Genomic DNA, 18,832 nt, shown 5'->3' with positions numbered 1-18,832 from the left:
ACAAGTACTGGCATGTGCACACAGAATCTGCTCAGTGGCGATCAGGGAGAGCATCTCCTCCAGCGGCAGCAGTTATGGAAAGTTCATGCGGTAAACATAAAACCTTGCACCAGTCTGCAAATTAAATTATCACACTTGTAAATAACACTTACATTATAATTTAAAATGGCAGCCTGTTTTATCATAAATTTTTGATCATTTTAAAATGACTTCTTATGGTAAATCACTATTATGACATGTCACAGCCAGAGAATAGCTTAACCACGACTGGCATTCACTTTTGCAGCTCTCTTGCATAATGTGATCTTCAGTATCCACTTTAGAACATAAAGGTTTGATTGTTTTATATGCTCATTTTAAGTTTGGTGACAGCCTGTCATATTTATATTTCAGAGAAAGTTAGTTTTTTAGTAATTTTGTTTCTATCAGTTAAAAGTATATCTCTGAAAAGGGGAAGCTGTAGTAGAATATATTGATGGATTAGTTAATAGTCGAAATCTACCATATGTCCATTTTGATAATTACAGGAATATATTTGTGCATATTAAAATACACAGAAATATAATTTTGTTTGGACTTCATTTAATATAGAAATCTTTTCCTTGCTAGATGTATATCTGCTTCTTTTGTGTGTGTGTGTGTGTGTGTGTGTGTGTGTGTGTGTGTGTGTGTGTGTGTGTGTGTGTGTGTGTGTGTGTGTGTGTGTGTGTGTGCCAGTTATATAATTGACTAAGAACTATTTTTAAATATATATTCATATTCTTCCTGTTCCCATTGTGAAGTTCAGATGATAGAATGGGCAGATACATGTGTGCAATGTATGTATATAGGACAAATGTAGAAGAGCATCTGCCAAGAATGTCAAATAAGGCAGCACATTACCACGAGCTGTTGACAACAGCTTGCATCCGAAATTGGTCGCCACATAACTGGTTACATTCTCCATTATGTAAGCAACGTACCATCATCAATAAATAATATGATGGTATATCAGGCTTAATGTCCAAGTTTGCAGACAATGTGAAGGTTGGCAGGGTTGTTAATGACACTAATGACAGTACTCTGCTGCAACAGGATCTAGAAAAGTTGATCAGATGGCCTGAGAGGTGGTAAATGAAGTTAAACATTGACAAATGTAAAGTACTACATATGGGAAGCAGTAATCCCAGAGTAACGTATCAACTCTGCATTACCACAGTGACAGTGGTAGAGAATGAAAAGGACCGGGGGTAATTGTGCAGGCAGATATGAAGTTTTCTGAGCAGTGCAGACTGTCTGCACTGCTCAGAAAACTTCATAGTGTCATGGTGTCTTGTCAATGATATACAGGAATTTTTCTAGCAGGGATTTTCTAGAGGTGATTATCCCCTTGTATAAGGCAATGGTCGGTCCACACTTTGAGTACTGGATACAGGTCTGGAGGCCTCATTTTAAGAAGGATGTAGAGCTGTTGGAACGAGTACAGAGAAGGGCAACAAGATTAGTGAACAGAACAAAGGGTTGCTCTTACGAAGAAAGGCTTAAGTTTTGCAGATTACAGTGTCTGGAGACTAGGCACCTGCGAGGTGATCTGATTGAGATGTATAAAGCCTTGAATGGTTTGAGCATGCTCAATGCTGATGGGATTCTTTCTCTTGCTCAGAATAATCGCCTGAGAGGGCATAAATTCAAATTGAGGAAAGACGGTTGTAGGATAGATGTGCGGAAGTTTGCCTTTAGCAGCGGGTGGTTGATTGCTGGAACAAACTTTCATCTGTCGTTGTAGAAGTTGATAGCTTAAATAGATTCAAGGCAGAATTTGACAAACATTTGTAGCAAGGGGATGGGTGAAATAAGGATTTTTTATTATTTTTTTTATTTTGGCTGATGCTATATAAGCTTCCTTTCTTGCATCATGTGCCCTTGCTAATGCCAATGCTAATATGGCATTATATTATAATAACAACATTTGTGTGAATAAAGATGAATGTACAATAAACAAGTCATTGAATAGATGCTTCTTTTTTTTCTTTTTTTTGCTGATTCTGTATAAGCTAGCTTTTTTCACTTTTTCAGTGCTGATAGCACTTTTTCAGTGAAGGGGCTCACATCTGGTGAGTATGGGTTTGGCACACCCAGGGTGCTGAGCTGGATATCATCATTCTTCTCTTTCTTGGTGATTCCTTTCTCTCTCTCTCTCTCTCTCTCTCTCTCTCTCTCTCAGGTGAATTCAGAAATTTTTTTTTTTTTTTTGGCTGGTGCAGCATAAGCCTCAGGCTTCCTTGCACCATATGGCTAATAATAATAATAATAATAATAATAATAATAATAATAATAATAATAATAATAATAAATAAACATCCAAATATCTCTATTTTTGGTGTATTTTCAAGTCCTCTTGTAATTAGCTAGAATGCTATATAGATGTGATCACACAAGGTGCTGTTGCTGAAAGTGTACTTTTGCCCTCCACACGAAGAAAATGAATATGAATATTTTATGTATAGAACTTTATAGTTTGCTTAAAGGACTGGCAAACTTTCAGGAAGTTTAAGAGAAATGGATATATACTCAAATATTAGGAGCCTGCAAATAATTTTAAATCTAAATATGTATCAAGAATGCTTAAACAATAAACAGTCACAAATGTTATTTAGTTAAAATTTTCTGTGCTTTCTTAAGTAATGAAATGAAAGCACATACAGAATTCATCTGATAGTAAAAGTGCATACTTAGGATTTATATAGAAATCAGTCATATCATTAAGATCCTTACAACCCCAGCTTGAAGGCAAGCAAAGACCAACCCATTTGAAACAGATGAAAAAGGGGAGGAGGCAGAAAAAATCTAGTAAATCGTGCTTTCCAGTATATTGAAAGTGTTATTTTACCATTATAATTTAATTTCTTCCAGTTAGAAGAAATCTTAGGTACAATGCTATAATTCACCCAGAATTAAAACAAAGGGCAAAGAAATAAACACTAATTATAACTGTAAAGTTATCAAATATTTTGACTTAATGAAAATTTACCAACAGAACAAATTTTTTTTTTTTTTAAGTGAACCCCAAACACGAGAGGTATTAGAACCTATAGTACTTAGTACCGTGCTTGGGTTGGAGGTTGAGAAGACGAAAGAAGATATTTGTTGACATTGGACTTGAACTTCTGTAGATTGTAATTTTCAGGAAATACGTATGAAGGAAGGTTGGTCCAGAAAACGGCAGTTGAATGAATAAATGAATTCATTCATTTATCCATTCAACAGAAACAGAAACAGTACATCTATGAGAAAGCGAGTGGAGAGACTCTGTCAGAGATGAATCATTAATTAACCTAACTGCCCTCTTCTGAATGGAATCAAGAAGCCTGAGAGAGGTTTTGGGGGCACCACCCCAGATGTGGGAACAATATTCCATGGCAGGGCGGATTTGCAATTTATACAGAGTGAGCAGCTGTTTGGAAGAAAAGTAACGCTGAGAGCAAAAGAGAAAACCAAGTTTTTTAGATGCAGAGAAAGCAATATTTGTAATGTGCTTATGCCAAGAGAGATTAGAAGTCAGGGTAATCCCCAAAAGAGATATATCATTTTGTCTAGAAATCGGAGTGTCACTAAAGATAAGCATAGGAGCAGAAGAATCTTTTTTGCGAGATATAAGACAAGACTGAGTTTTAGAAGGGTTGAAATCAACTAAGTTGTCTTTGCCCCAATGGAGAATTACCTGAAGATTGGCATTTAAGGAATTGTAGCAGATTTTCGAGAAGTTGAAGCTGATTGAGCAGGACAAGGTTTCTCAAAATGTAAAGTGGAATGCAATGTGCTATCATTGGCAAAACTATGGATAGGATTTCTAGTCAATGGAAGAAGGTCATTAATATACAAGAGGAAAAGAGTGGGGGAAAGAATTGAACCTTGGGGGAACACCGGCATTAGTGGAGAAGTTAGAAGACAGAGAGCCATCTACCATCACCCTCAGTGAGCGATCAGAGAGAAAACTGGATAACCAATTACTAAAAACAGTTGGCAAACCATAAGATGGAAGCTTGTTTAGAAGACCTTTATGCCAAACACGATCAAAAGCCTTTGAGATGTCAAGAGCAACTACTTGTGTTTCACCGAATCTTTCCATTGAATTAGTCTATAAATGGGTAACATAAGCCAGAATATCACCAGTGGATCGACACTGACGGAATCCATACTGGCGATCATTGATCAGATGGAAGGTTTCTAGGTAGTTTAAGAGTTGGCAGTTAATTGATTTCTTCATTACTTTAGAAAGAGTAGAAGTAATTGCAATGGGAGAGATTTGTCACCCTTTTTAGGAACTGGCTGGATATGAGCAAATTTCCAAGCAGAAGGAAAAACACCTTTGGAATAAGAAAGTGAAAAAAGGCGGGCAAAGAAATAAACACCAATTATAACTGTAAAGTTATCAAATATTTTGACTTAATGAAAATTTACCAACAGAACAAATTGTCCTGTCAGTTTGTTGTTGATAAAAATGAAAGATATTACTTAGCTCTTGTTAAAGGTAATGAATCATCCCTACATTCCACTTAAATCCTCTTCATTAGAGTAGTATTTTTTGCTTAGTAAGGAAAGTTTCTGAAACTATATAAATGGTATTATCTACAATTTAAGGTTTACTATTAATGACCTCATGTTTTCAGGCTAACCGTAGATATTTTTACAGCTGTATAGTCATTCTTGAAGTGGCTCTGTTATCACAGAATTTGTTTGTACTGCTTTGAATTTCAATTGACTAGAAAATTACAACTTAACTAACTTATCTGGAATGTTTTTTTTTTTATTTTACCCTTATATTAGAAGAAGTTAACACAATATTGATAAAGCTGTTCCCAATGGATGTCAGCAGACTGTGACTTACATTTTGCTACATTTAGACTCAGCAGTTTCTAATGTTCCAACCACATTTAAGTAGAGGAACTGGAGATCTTGCTCTTATTATTATAAAATAAAAGTCTACTAAACACATTATATAGCAATAAATGCAAAAATTAAAACTGAAAAGCAAAGAAAAAACACTGAAAAAAGTTTCCTTAAATTTATGACTAGCCACCTCACCACACCAGATGGCAGTATCTTCCAACAATCAATTACTGCCTGGCTGAAAGCAAGTTTTTGCCTTTTTGCAAAATTGTTCTTAAATTGAAAAAAAGGATAGCTTTTGCAAAAAGCTATCCTTTTTTTCAATTTAAGTTATGTGAATTGTGTGAGAAAGACTAAAGATGTCATCAGCATTTAATTTACTCAATCCATTTAAAGCCTTAAACACTGCAAGTTTCCTTGCATGTGGCAAGTTTCATCAAAGTGCTACAATTTATAGAACTGGTCTTTCATGGTAAGAAAGACCAGTTCTTTTGTGCACTTGACTAATCTTATTGTGCCTCTCTGCACCCATTCCAGCAGATCCATATCCTTCTTAAAATGTGGCTTCTAGACCCGTATGCGGCACTCAAAATGTGGCCTGACTTTTACACAATTGGATAATCACATCCTTGTCACTGCTAGCAAAATTTCTGTATATTGTACAGTGCAGTCTGTCTGCACTGCTCAGAGAACTTCATGTCAGATTATACAATTACCCCTAAGTCTCTTTTGTTTTCCACCGCCTTAAATGTGGTACCACCCAGTTGCTATGTTGTTCTGGGATTACTTTGTTCATATGCATAGCAATAACACACCTTGATTCATAAAAGCAAAGAATTATCGGGTACCCTAAGTTACTCTAGCAAATATTTGTGGAAAAACTATCTATAAACCTCAGCAACAGATGAAAATAAAAACATAAATGTTGTATTAACCGATAATAAATAAGGTTGTTTTTTTTTTTTTTTTTTTTTTGCTGGATTTTGTTTTTCGTGTTACTTTTCAATAAAAAATTTTTCTCCACTTTGTTGTATGACGATCTTTGTAATGAAATTTTTGTCCTTAGTTCATGTCTTAAAGAAAACTAGTTGAATGAGATAAGAATATATCTACAGATCATAGATAGTTGCATATATTTGAAAATTTCCATTGTGAGATCATTAATTTTCCAAACTTATGAAACCTGCCAATTCATCCTCATTTTTAGATACTAGCATTGCAACTGAAAGTTGTTGTTTTAACCATTAATTATTTTTTGGGATTGAAAAAATCATCAATGCCTATGACAGTGTAAAATCTCTATTGATAATTTAAATAGATAGTATGAATCAGAGCTGAAATACTCAATATGTTCTACGTTGATAATAATATTAGTAAATTAATAAGAGGAGTTTACCTCAATATAGTACGTGGAACACTTCCGTATGATACCCTCCAGAAATTAAAACGGAAAAAACGAAAAAATCGACAACTTACCGGTACATTAAAGTAAAATATAAATAATTAAAGTAAAATATAAATAATTAAATAATCAATTTAACACAATTCAAAATCAATTCAAAACAATTAAAATTCAAATTAATGCAATTAAAAGAATCTAACGAAAATATCATTTTGAATATTTTCGTTAGATTCTTTTAATTGCGTTAATTTGAATTTTAATTGTTTTGAATTGATTTTGAATTGTGTTAAATTGATTATTTAATTATTTATATTTTACTTTAATGTACCGGTAAGTTGTCGATTTTTTCGTTTTTTCCGTTTTAATTTCTGGAGGGTATCATACGGAAGTGTTCCACGTACTATATTGAGGTAAACTCCTCTTATTAATTTACTAATTGATAATTTAAATGAATTACTCAGTGATCTTACCAAGAGATGCTTGAGAAAATATAAATTGCCAATTCTCGAGCCATCTGCCTGATATTTTTAGGTCTTATTGCAGTAGCACACATTAATTTGTAAAGGCAAGGAATTGTTACATAAGCTGGACTATTTGAACAGTTGTGTGGCAAAATTCTATAAATTCAACACTAGATGAATGAAAAAAATAAAAACATGAATGTCTTATGAACTGATAATAAATAAGCATTTTTTTAAGTGAATTTTGTATTTTTTCTGTGCTTTTATTCTTTTCAATGAAAGCAATCTGCTCTATGTGACTTAATTTTTGTACTGTTGTTTTTCATGTATAAAAAAAAAGAACAAATCAGAAGAAATCTTTGTCAATACTGTGTATCCTGAATTTAGGTTTGGAAAATGTATCACTAACTATTGTTTAGTTTATCTCATTAGTGAGAATTATTTATCTCAAGTAATTTAGCTTTAGACTACACAGATCCTTGTGAATAAAGATCAAAATGTTCTGATTTGTGCTGTTTTTAGTATTGCTAACCACTGGAATCTTATCTCCATAGTAGGTGCTATATTTTCTCTGAATCAAAGATTACTAATTTATTTTTCTAGCATATAACCTAGAAATGGGAGAAACTTTTATGGCTTTTGTCATGCCATGATCAAGTTAATCAGCCTTGAGCAAGGGTTGCATGGCTTCCCTTCACCCCCTTTTTTTTGGAACAATAGGTTTTTCATCCAGAAAAATAGGTGAATTGGATCATGAACAATATGATTTATAATCATAGTATGTGATGCTTCTTGGCCTTACTTTCCTTGGTGTAAATTCAAAACAGCCAAAAAATAAATAAATAAATAAAAATAACCGAGGTTTGAATAGGGTTACTACAAAAAAAAAAAAAAAAAAAAGGCAAAAAAGGTGGGTTTAAGTCAGGTCTGAATAACCTGTTTGAATTCACCATCAAGCTTGAACAAAGCAGTCACAGGACTAGGTAGAGTAAAATTTTGGCCCATGCTCTAATATATGTTAGTCTCAGAAAAAGTTTTTTTGTTTCCCCCCTCCTCCCCCCACTTCAGTTGAGACATGATTCTGAGTTTCTATTCCATTGTGAGAAATATCACAGGATGTAGCAGGTCTGGGAAGTATATTGGCATTGCAGAGGAATTGTCTTATAAAATAAAAAATCAGCGGTATGGGTCCTTTTAGAAAAGGGTTATGTAACTGTTGGAAGAAATAAGGTTTAAGTAACGTTTCAATATTATTTCAACTTGTGAGATTACCTAGAACAAAAACTGAGAGTGAATGGTTGGTTATAAGAAATGGTACACCCCATATCATTTGAAAACCTTTGTTGAATGTACCTCTTTCAATAAAGCTTTACCACCCACAGAGATCCTTGTGATAAAATCACCTTGACTTATCACTAAAGACAGTAATAAGTCAAGCGTCTAGCTAACTGCCTTTGACATTACTGTATGTGATGAGATATGGTGAGTAGAGTCAATTCAGCACACAATATAAATGCACTGCCTATGCCAGTTGCCTACTTGATACTGGATATCTCAAATATGAATTAACATAATCACTTATCCTCTTCAAAACAGGTAGTTATCAGCCATAGCTGCCAGTGAATTATATGTAGTCTTCATGCTCTGTTTGTCTCGATATTCTAGAACCTGGATAACAGCTGTGGGCATCGCCGCCATTAAGTGGTGTCAACGTTGGCCAGCTGTCCTAGAATCTTGTCAAGTGGACCATCCAGCTTCATGGAGTTTGCCTATTTAATCCAGTTTAACCTGATTCAATTGTGTATGTACTACTTGTAGATGTGGTACAAAAAAAAAAAATTGGCATTTTTTTATGATATAAAATTTGCTCGAGCAAAGGAGACATGGGATATTGATGTGATTATACAATGACTAAATTATATGTATTTTCAATGCAAGTAATTTAGTCATCTTATAATCACATAAACATCTTATGTATCTCATCAGTGAGAATTATTTATTTCATGCAGTTTAGCTTTAAATTATCTATTCTGGATAAGTTTCTGAAACAGTTTTATACAGAGATTGTGTTCTTTTTCAGAAGTAGGAGAACAACCAGTTAAAAGGCCGAGGTTGTCTTCTTTTTCTAGAGAACAATCAAAATCTACACCAAATGGAAAAGTTGTATGTCCGGTAAGTTTGTACATATATACAAGAGGGTGGTTCAATAAAGAATTGCCCTCACCTACTTCCACATATCGCAGAGTCATGATATATTGTGTGTAGCATCATACATATCTCTGTACTAAAGGTGTAAAATTTCAGCCCTTAATTTGTTTTTCTCTTACAGAGCTGAACATGTGACGAAGTAGCATCATGGACAAAGTTGAAGCCAGAGCTGTAATCCAGTATCTGTTCTTGAAGGGGGGAAATCTCCTAATGAAATCCACGAAGAGATGACTGCTGTAATTAAGAATGAAGCCCCATCCTATGGTATTGTGTAGTACTGGCATAGACAGTTTAGGTGTGGTCAGACATCGGTAGAATCTGAGCCCATTCCAAGTCATGCACATTCAGCCATTGATGACAGCACGATCAGAAAAGTGGTCGTCATTAATCGTGGAAGATCGCCAAATATCTGTGCGTGAATTGTCCTAGGAGGTGAAGATTAGTGTGCGCTCTGTTGAAACAGTCCTTCGTGACCAACTCCATTTACAGAAATTGAGTGCAAGATGGATTCCCAGATTATTGACTGGTTTCCAGAAGGCTGATCGATAACAGAAATCACGAGTTGTAGCCCTGTGCCAAAAAAATGAGGAAGACTTTTTCTCTTATCTTAGGATGAAAGTTGGATACACTATTTCGACCCTGAAAGTAAAAAGCAGTCCATGGAATGGCGACATCATGGTTCACTCTCCCCAAAGAAGGCAAGGGTCCAAGCATCAGAAGGAAAGGCCTTGCTGACAGTGTTTTGAGATGACAAAGGTATAATAATGACTGATTACTTGCCGAAAGGTAGAACAATTACAGGTGCCTATTATGCCAACTTACTCACAAAATTACTGGAGAAAATCAAAACATGTAGGCGTGGCATGTTGTCCAAAGGTGTGAGAATGCTTCAAGACAATGCCCCAGTTCACACTTCTGAAATTGCAACAACACAAGGAGCCACTTGTGGATATGAAATACTGCCCCATCCAGCCTACTCACCCAATCTTGCACCATCGGACTTCTTCTTGTTTCCTTCCCTCAAATCATTTCTTCAGGGAAACCACTTCCCTGACGATGATGAGACACTCATTTCTGCAACAGAGTCATGGTTCAAAGACCAATCTCACCACTTTTACATAAACGGTATCCGTAGCCTCATCCATCAATGGGAAAAATGTGTAAATCTGCACAGTGGCTATGTAGAGAAAGACTAAAACCTGAGCCAAGAATCAACAGGCTAGCAACCCTGCAGCTAGGTCAGGGCAATTCTTTATTGAACCACCCTCATATAAGCTTACAAATTAGGTTTTTTTTTGGGATTATATGGAGGGAGGGAGAGAGACACTGACCTGTATACAGGAGAAGTGGTAAGAAAGTAATAAGACTGGTACTTCACATCCACAACAAATGGTTTCATGTGGAAGCTTCTGCTTCTGTGATATAACTTTGTTTTGTGTAACTTATTTGTGATTAAAAACCCAAGTGTGTATTTATGTACTAGTCCCATATCTAGTGAATGTATATACAGGACCTGGTATAGATTTGAAATTCAGCAACAAACTGTCATTGAATTTTGTGTTTGCTTGGGAAAAACATGGCACTGCAGCTCGTGCCATGGTTCATTCTGGAAGGTTCTCTATCATCTTGTAAATTAAGATTTACAAGATCAATGTTGCTCTGAGGGACATTCAATGTCTGGCAGGAGAAACCAAACAGAAATGGATCAAATATTACTGAACAGTACTACACTGGTATTCTGCGAAACTAATATGAGTGGAAAATTCAAGCAAAAAAATGGCCAAGTTATACAAAATCAGAATGGACTCTGCCACTGTCTCTCATTTGTTGATTTCTCAGGCTGTAGTTGAATTGATGTTGTTGAGTTGAGTAGACAGAATTGATGGGTCATCCAGTATGTTTGGTTCTTGCCAGTAAATTAAACTTTAGTAATGGCTGTGTGGTGTTGTGCAATAGTAACTAAATCCAAACTGCAGTTGGAAGCCACATGCTATTATAACAAGAAATCCATTGGTTTATTCTCTTTAATCAGATTCAACTGAGAAACAAAGTAAGTTCAGAAAGGTTATAGAATTTATTTTTGCTGAAACCCTTTTATTATTATTATTATTAAGACAACATTAAACTTCAATTTTGGATATCCTGTTCCATGAGTTTTACAAGTTTTCATTAGAATATCATGCTTAAGCAATGCAAGTTCTTGTACAGCAATTTCTCCATCACAGGCAAGCTGCTAAGGTAGAACTTTTCCCGAACTGTCACTGACATATAACATATACTTTAAAAAAGAACAAATGCCTACTAGCCTTTTTATAAGAATTATATCTTGTTTTCTTCTGTATGCCACCTTCACCTTAGAAAATAAATTTAAATACCTCTGTCTTCATGCTTATATTTCTTGTGTGGAAATCATATGTAACGATGTGTGTGAAACATTTTTTTTATGAATTATGTTGCCCATTACTATGTGTCATTAACAATGCTCATAACTGAATGACAGTGAATGCATGTGGGAAAAAATTCATTTGACATATTTGTTGCCATTTTTTTTAAACAAATTTCGCCAGGAAAAGACCTTTGCCAATAGGTGCACTTGAAAATACTTCATACAGATTTTATACTTATTTTGTTGTGTTGGCTTAAAGATTTTACCATCATTTTAAGGTATAACCTATGGCAGTGATGGACAGCGAAGAATTTTTGAATTTCTGTAAATTGTAGTTTTTGAGAAATACATGTGAAGGTAGGCTGCTTCAGAAAACAGAAGAGATAAATGAGGAAGAGGAAAAGTTAGTTCTGTGAGTTTGGAGTTAGACAGTAAATGGATGCAGACTGGCCTGGAGAGTGGACAAATTACAGATGCCATTTCAGAAGAACAGTGCCATTGGAATTATCTATTAAAAAAAAGTATACTATAGAAACTGAACCTCTACAAAAAGAGACTTGAGAGACTGTAACCCGACTGCTCTTCTTTTCAATGGAGTAAAAAGCTTCAGAGAAGTTTTGGGGACACCACTCCAGGTTATGGGAACAATATTTCATGGTAGGGTTGATTTCAGAGAGAGAAAGAAAGATTAGAAAACCATAATAGAGATAGGAGATCCTTTTTTGTGAGAAAAAAAAAGACAGGACTGAGTTTTAGAACGATTGAAGTTAATTAAGTTTTCTTTGCCCCATTGAAGAATTTACAGATGTTCAAGAAGTTAAAATTGTGCAAGATGAGGTTACTCCAACTGGAAGGTGGAATGTAGTGCACTTATCATTAGCAAACTCTAGATAGCATTTTCATCAGTGGAAAAAAGTTATTAACATATAAGAGAAAAAGAGTGGAAGAAAGAACTACTTTCCACTAATGTTTGTGTTCCTTGCAGAACATGAAAAAAAAAAAAAAAAAAAAGAAGAATCGGCAGGCCATAAGATGGTAGCTTGTTTAGCAGACCTTCATAGCAGACACATTCAAAAGCCTTAAAGGTATCAAGGGCAACTGCTTGAGCACTACCAAATTTTTGCAGACGAGTAACAATCCAGTATATCACCAGTGGATCGATACTGTTGGAATCCATATTGGAAATTCCATCATTAATCAGATGGAAGGTTTTGAGGTAATTTAAGGGTTGGCAGTTGATGGGTTTCTCTGTTACTTCAGAAACAGTAGAAGTAATTGCAATTGGGGATTAATTGGAAGGGAGAAATTTGTCACACTTCTTAGGAACTGGTTGAATACAAGCAAGTTTCCAAGCAGCAGAAAAAATGCCAATGAAATAAGAAGCATAAAAAGGCAACACAACAGGAGGAAGCTCAGGAGCACAGGTTTTGAGAAGAGTGGTGATATGCCACCAGGATTTACTTGTGCATATGTCCGTTCTGATATTCCCTGTCAGAGACTTGGCAATTCGGGATCTCCTCTCTTTGATCTTCTCTGGCTTAAAATCTCTCTACCTCATTGTGTCAGATTCATCTGTTGTCTCTACCATTCTCCCAATTCCACTAATCACTTGGAGCTCTTTGACTTCCTCTCTTTGAAACTTGACTTTCTCCTAACAGTGAGGTAATTTTCCTTGGTGATTTTAATGTTCACAACTCCAGCTGGCTTCTGTTTTCTAGTCACACCGACCCAGCAGGTTGAGATGCTGAGGCTTTTGCAATTACTAATGACCTAGCACAGATTGTTCATTTACCTACAAGAATACTGGACAATCCTAATCATACAGCCAACACGCTTGATCTTTTTCTCACAAACAACCCTTCTAAATACACAGTCGAAGTGAGAGGTCCTTTAGGCACTTCAGATCACAACTTGGTGATTGTCTCTTCTCCAATGGAGCCTTTATCTCATGGCTATTCCCAACCTCGTGTTGTTTGACATTACAAGAACTGGCCTGGAAACAAGAATGCAAAATGGGATGACCTGTGAGATTTCTTTTCTACTTTTCCTTGGTCGGATTACTGTTTGAAAACTTCTGATGTCAACGTTCTCTCAGATCGTGTCAGTGAAATTATTCTTGCAGGAATGGAATCCTTTATCCCACACTCCACTTTAAAATCTCGTCCTTTATCTAAACCTTGGTTTTCCAATAAATGTGCGAAGGCTGTTCAAGAGAAGAATGTTGCATATCGTAATTGGCTTGTTTCTAATTTTTCAGTTTCATTTCCTGCCTACACCAAAGCTTGCAACAATTGTAAAGCAGTTATTAATCAGTCCAAACTAGAGTTTGAACAGGCTAAGAGTAGAAAACTTGCTTCTTGCCCTAATGGTAGCCGCATTCTGGTCTCTTGCCAAAGCTATTGGCCGCAACTTTTGCCCATCTCTGCTCCCACCTCTTTTCAAACCAGATGGTTCTGTTGTCACTTCAGCCAAGGATAAAGCTGACCTGCTAGCATCCCATTTTTCTTCCAACTCATGTATTAATGATCTTGGTAAAACACCTCCCACTATTCCCAACACGCTCCATTCAATGCCTCCTGTTGTCTTCCATCAAAACGATGTCAGAAGGATTTTGACGAATCTTGATGCTAAGAAAGCTCCAGGTCCCGATGGTATTTCGCCACTTGTTCTCAAAACCTGTGCTCCTAAACTTACTCCTATTCTTTGCTGCCTTTTTTCACTTTCTTATTCCAAAGGTGTTTTTCTGTCTGCTTGGAAATTTGCTCATATCCAGCCAGTATCTAAAAAGGGTGACAAATCCCTCCCATCCAGTTATCGTCCCATTGCAATTACTTCTGCTCTTTCTAAAGTAATGGAGAAATCAATTAACCGCCAACTCTTAAACTACCCAGAAACCTTCCATCTGATCAACGATCGCCAGTATGGATTCCGTCAGTGTCGATCCACTGGTGATATTTTGGCTTATGTTACCCATTTATGGACTAATTCAATGGAAAGGTTCGGTGAAACACAAGTAGTTGCTCTTGACATCTCAAAGGCTTTTGATCGTGTTTGGCATAAAGGTCTTCTAAACAAGCTTCCATCTTATGGTTTGCCAACTGTTTTTAGTAATTGGTTATCCAGTTTTCTCTCTGATCGCTCACTGAGGGTGATGGTAGATGGCTCTCTGTCTTCTAACTTCTCCACTAATGCCGGTGTCCCCCAAGGTTCAGTTCTTTCCCCCACTCTTTTCCTCTTGTATATTAATTACCTTCTTCCATTGACTGGAAATCCTATCCATAGTTTTGCCGATGATAGCACATTGCATTCCACTTTCCATTTTGAGAAACCTCGTCCTGCTCAACCAGCTTCAACTTCTCGAAAATCTGCTACCAATTCCTTAAATGCCAATCTTCAGGTAATTCTCCAGTGGGGCAATGACAACTTAGTTGATTTCAGCCCTTCTAAAACTCAGTCTTGTCTTATATCTCGCAAAAAAGGATTCTTCTGCTCCTATGCTTATCTTTAGTGATACTCCGATTTCTAGGCAAAATGATATATCTCTTTTAGGGATTACTCTGACTTCTAATCTCTCTTGGCACAAGCACATTACAAATATTGCTTCCTCTGCATCTAAAAAACGTGGTTTTCTCTTTCACTGTCGGCGTTGCTTTTCTTCCAAACAGCTGCTCACTCTGTATAAATCGCAAATCCACTCTGCCATGGAATATTGTTCCCACATCTGGGGTGGTGCCCCCAAAACCTTTCTCAGGATTCTTGATTCCATTCAGAAGAGGGCAGTTAGGTTAATTAATGAATGATTCATCTGTAACAGAGTCTCTCCACTCGCTGTGTTAGACGTACTGTTTCTGCTGCATGTCTCTTATACAGATACTTCCATGGGCACTGTTCTTCTGAATTGGCTTCTATAATTCCCACTCTCTCTCTTTCAAAACAGTCCAAACACATGCCGCCACCAGCCAACATCCATTTACTGTCCAACTTCAAACTTACAGAACCAACTTTTCATCTTCCTCATTTATTCATTTAACTGCCGTTTTCTGGAACAACCTTCCTTCATACGTATTTCCTGAAAATTACAGTCTACAGAAGTTCAAGTCCAATGTCAAGAAATATCTTCTTTCATCTTCTCAGCCTCCAACCCAAGCACAGTACTAAGTACTATAGGTTCTTATACCTCTCGTGTTTGGGGTTTACATTAAAAAAAAAAATCAAGGTTGTTTAGAATTCTTCTAACATTCTCCTGTGAGAAGACCATGGGAGGCATGAAGTGAAGTGTGTCTTTTTATGACAGGGTGATTTACCAAGATAATGCAACACTGGAGGTGGTTTACCAAGCTAATCAGTGCAAGAGTGGGAATAAAATAAGATGCTAGTAAGTCAGCTTTGTCTTTGCTGAGGATTCAACAGAACTATCGGGTTTTAAGGAAGGCAGGAGTATTGATGAACAGAAGTTATAGCCAATAGCTTTGACAAAAGACCAGAATGTTTAATTGCTGTTTGGAACAAGAAGCAAATTTTAGTCTGTTCAAATAACAGGCTACTCTTAGCCTGTTCAAAACCAAGTTTGGACTGATTAGTAACTTTTTACCATTATGATCTTCAGTATAGGCAGAATATGAAACTGAAGATTTGGATACAAACCAGTTACAATACCTACATTCTTATCTTGAAAAACCTTTACACATTTATTGAAAAACTAAAAGTTTAGATAAGGGAAGAGATTTTATGATGGAATGTAGAATAAAGGATTTCATCCCAACAAGAATAACTGGCACATCACTACTTTCACTATCTGAGCAAAGATTGGCATCAGATAATTTAAAACAGTAATCCAACCAAAGAAAACAAGAATAGAATAGAAATTGTGCAGATCATTCCATTTTGTATTCCTGAAATATCAAACAATACAAGGTTGAGAATGGCCACTGGAGAAGAGACCATCACCAAGTTGTGATCTGAAGTGCCTAGAGGACTGCTATCATTGATCATCTACTTGAAAAGCTTGCTGGTGAGAAAACGTTCAATAGTGTTGGGTTGTGTGGCTGTCTGGTAGGTAAATTAAAAAACTGTGTGTGTAAGGTCATTAGTAATTGCAGAAATCATAGCATCTCAATCATTTGGGCCCTTGTAACTAGAAAACTGAAGCTGGAGTTGAACATTAAAATCACTAAGGAAAAATTACCACTATTACAAAAGCTAGACTGGAGAAAGTAGTTTCAAAGAAAGGATGTCAAAGAGTTCTGAGTGATTAGTAGAGTGGAGTGGAAAAACAAGAAGCAACAGATGAATTTGAGAGAATCAGACAGATTTTAAATCAGAGGAGATTCCAAATTAGAAAGTCTGTGATAAGGAGCATTAGAACAGACACACGCACAATAAATGCACAATAACTACTTTTGAAATAAAAGTCAGAGTGAATAGTTAGGGTAACTAATAATTGAGGTTGTCAGAAAAAGCAAGTGGGACTTGGCAGATTATAGTTGGAAATGGACATCATTGAGATTGAAACTGAGACCACATATATTTGTCAAATGAATTGAAGTTTTTAGGTTTAGATCATTTTATAAATAAGGTTATTCACTTAGTTTGATTATTCACTTAGCTAACTGATTTCAAACCACCACTCCTTAACATAATGTGGTATAAGCTATCAGCAATTGCATGAATTGGCAAGCCATCAGTGTGACATCCAACTATAATGTCCCTCCTGAAATCAGTTAGCTAAGCTGTATGTGCCATGATGAGAACTAACTTGTGTGGCCCATGCATATTATCTACTAGTATGAGTCATTTTGTTTATCCAGTAGAATGTGAAAATGGGTCTCTGGTCACTTTTTTGGAGAAGTTAAGAAGTGTAGTATTGGTACTACAGTGGATAAAGGTGCAATTATCAGAAGACAGAATCGTTATCAATACACAGTACTCTGAATGAACCAGGGTTCTCTGTAGGAAACTTGTCTTTAACTTTCATTAATGATGGTATCACAAGTTTCATGTCAAAAGTTATGCATTTAAAAGCCAAAGTGGTTCTGCTCATGTTTAGCCTAAGTGTATTGTTCATGATGGTTTATAACATAAGATGAAAACGTATATCTGGACTTCATATATATAATTTTTTCACAAATGTTTACATATTTGATTTTTGTAACAAAGCATTAACTCTTGTTTATCAATGTAACTGCAATGTGGGAATTCCTGATAGTTGGCATAGTGCACTATGTGCAACTTTAGCCAGGTCATGCGATATAAATATTTTCCACTAGCCAATATTATGTAATTGAACAGAACAACTTATTGTTGTTCTGTTCAATTACATAATAAGAATTAAATTAAAAAAAACAAAAAAACTTCTAAAATAGTTTATTGCGATGTGTGATATGCATTAATTTTGAAGCAAAGCCTGGTAGTGCTGCAACAAAGTTTGGGTTGTTCTGTATGCATTGCATGTGGATTGAGATATGATGGAGGCAATGCATACAGAAATTAAAATTAAGAAAATTTGTCTTTAGTCAAAAAGTAATCAATAATTATTAGAACAAGTTATCACAATAGCTTGTAAAGGCAGAGATATAAATTTAAAGAGGATTTCTCTAAATATTTGGAAGAGTAGATAAAATTTAATGCTTGAGACATTTTATTTTATTAACTTTTTATTTTGATGTCGATACTACATGTGCTCGATACTTCCTTGCATTATTTAGCCATCTTCCATAGATAATGCAGATCTGTTCTCTTTATAGTTAATATTTTAACTTTTGAGATCTTTTCTTGTTGAAATAAATATAAATTACAAATGTTTTGTTTTTAGAATGACACAGTAGAAGAAGAAAGGATAAAGCTGCAACGAGAGCTAGAAGAAGTTAGGAGGCAGGCTGAAGAATACAAAACGCAGCTCCAACAGAAAGCAAATGAAGCAGAACAGTATCGCAGAGAACTTGAACAGATGCGTACCATATCCCATAAGTAGCCTTGACGGTGCCTAATGTGTCATAATTTAATTTCATCTGTAAATAATATATCTTCATTAACATCAAATGTGCAATTATCATTCCTACACTGTAAATCAAATAAATTTTTTTAAATATTGAACTGTACATGATTTTTATTCATTGTTGTCCTATATATCAGTTTCATAAAACCTTTCACAGCCTTCATGTCGGAAGCCATTGTTTTTACCCAAAACAATGGCTTCCGACACTAAACAAAAGACAACTGGAATACACTTTTGTTTGAAAATAAACCTACACCCAGACCCAGAACTAAAGCTAGGAGAACAACTAATCCCAATAACATCCAGCACAACTTTTCTTGGACTAACCTTTGATAAGAAACTGACCTTTTTAGATCATATCAAATGCCTTAGAACAAACTGTCTAAAGAAATTGAATATCCTGAGTCATATCTGCAACGACGTGGGGAGCAGACAGGTACACTTTGTTACATCTGTATAGAACCTTGATAAGATCCAGACTCAATTACGGAGCACCAGTTTACAGCTCTGCA

General features: G+C 35.7%; 1 protein-coding gene across 5 annotated transcripts in view; it reads left to right on the top strand.

The window, feature by feature from the left end:
- Window positions 1-18,372, top strand: part of LOC150091757 (uncharacterized) — a 144,778-nt gene extending 126,406 nt beyond the window's left edge. For all 5 annotated transcript variants that reach the window (XM_090385585.1, XM_090385582.1, XM_090385581.1 and 2 more), the window contains 2 exons: window positions 8,813-8,904; window positions 18,138-18,372. In XM_090385585.1, the coding sequence (XP_090241711.1) occupies window positions 8,813-8,904; window positions 18,138-18,296 (251 nt within the window). In that variant the 3' untranslated portion in view covers window positions 18,297-18,372. The remainder of the gene's footprint in view (window positions 1-8,812; window positions 8,905-18,137) is intronic.
- The last annotated feature ends 460 nt before the right edge of the window (window positions 18,373-18,832 follow it).

Source organism: Mastigoproctus giganteus, chromosome 1 (genome assembly GCF_048544385.1).
Source record: "Mastigoproctus giganteus isolate SK-2022 chromosome 1, ASM4854438v1, whole genome shotgun sequence".
Classification (NCBI taxonomy): domain Eukaryota; kingdom Metazoa; phylum Arthropoda; class Arachnida; order Uropygi; family Thelyphonidae; genus Mastigoproctus; species Mastigoproctus giganteus.
Note: the sequence above shows the minus strand (reverse complement) of the source record. Positions and strands in the feature narration are given on the sequence as shown.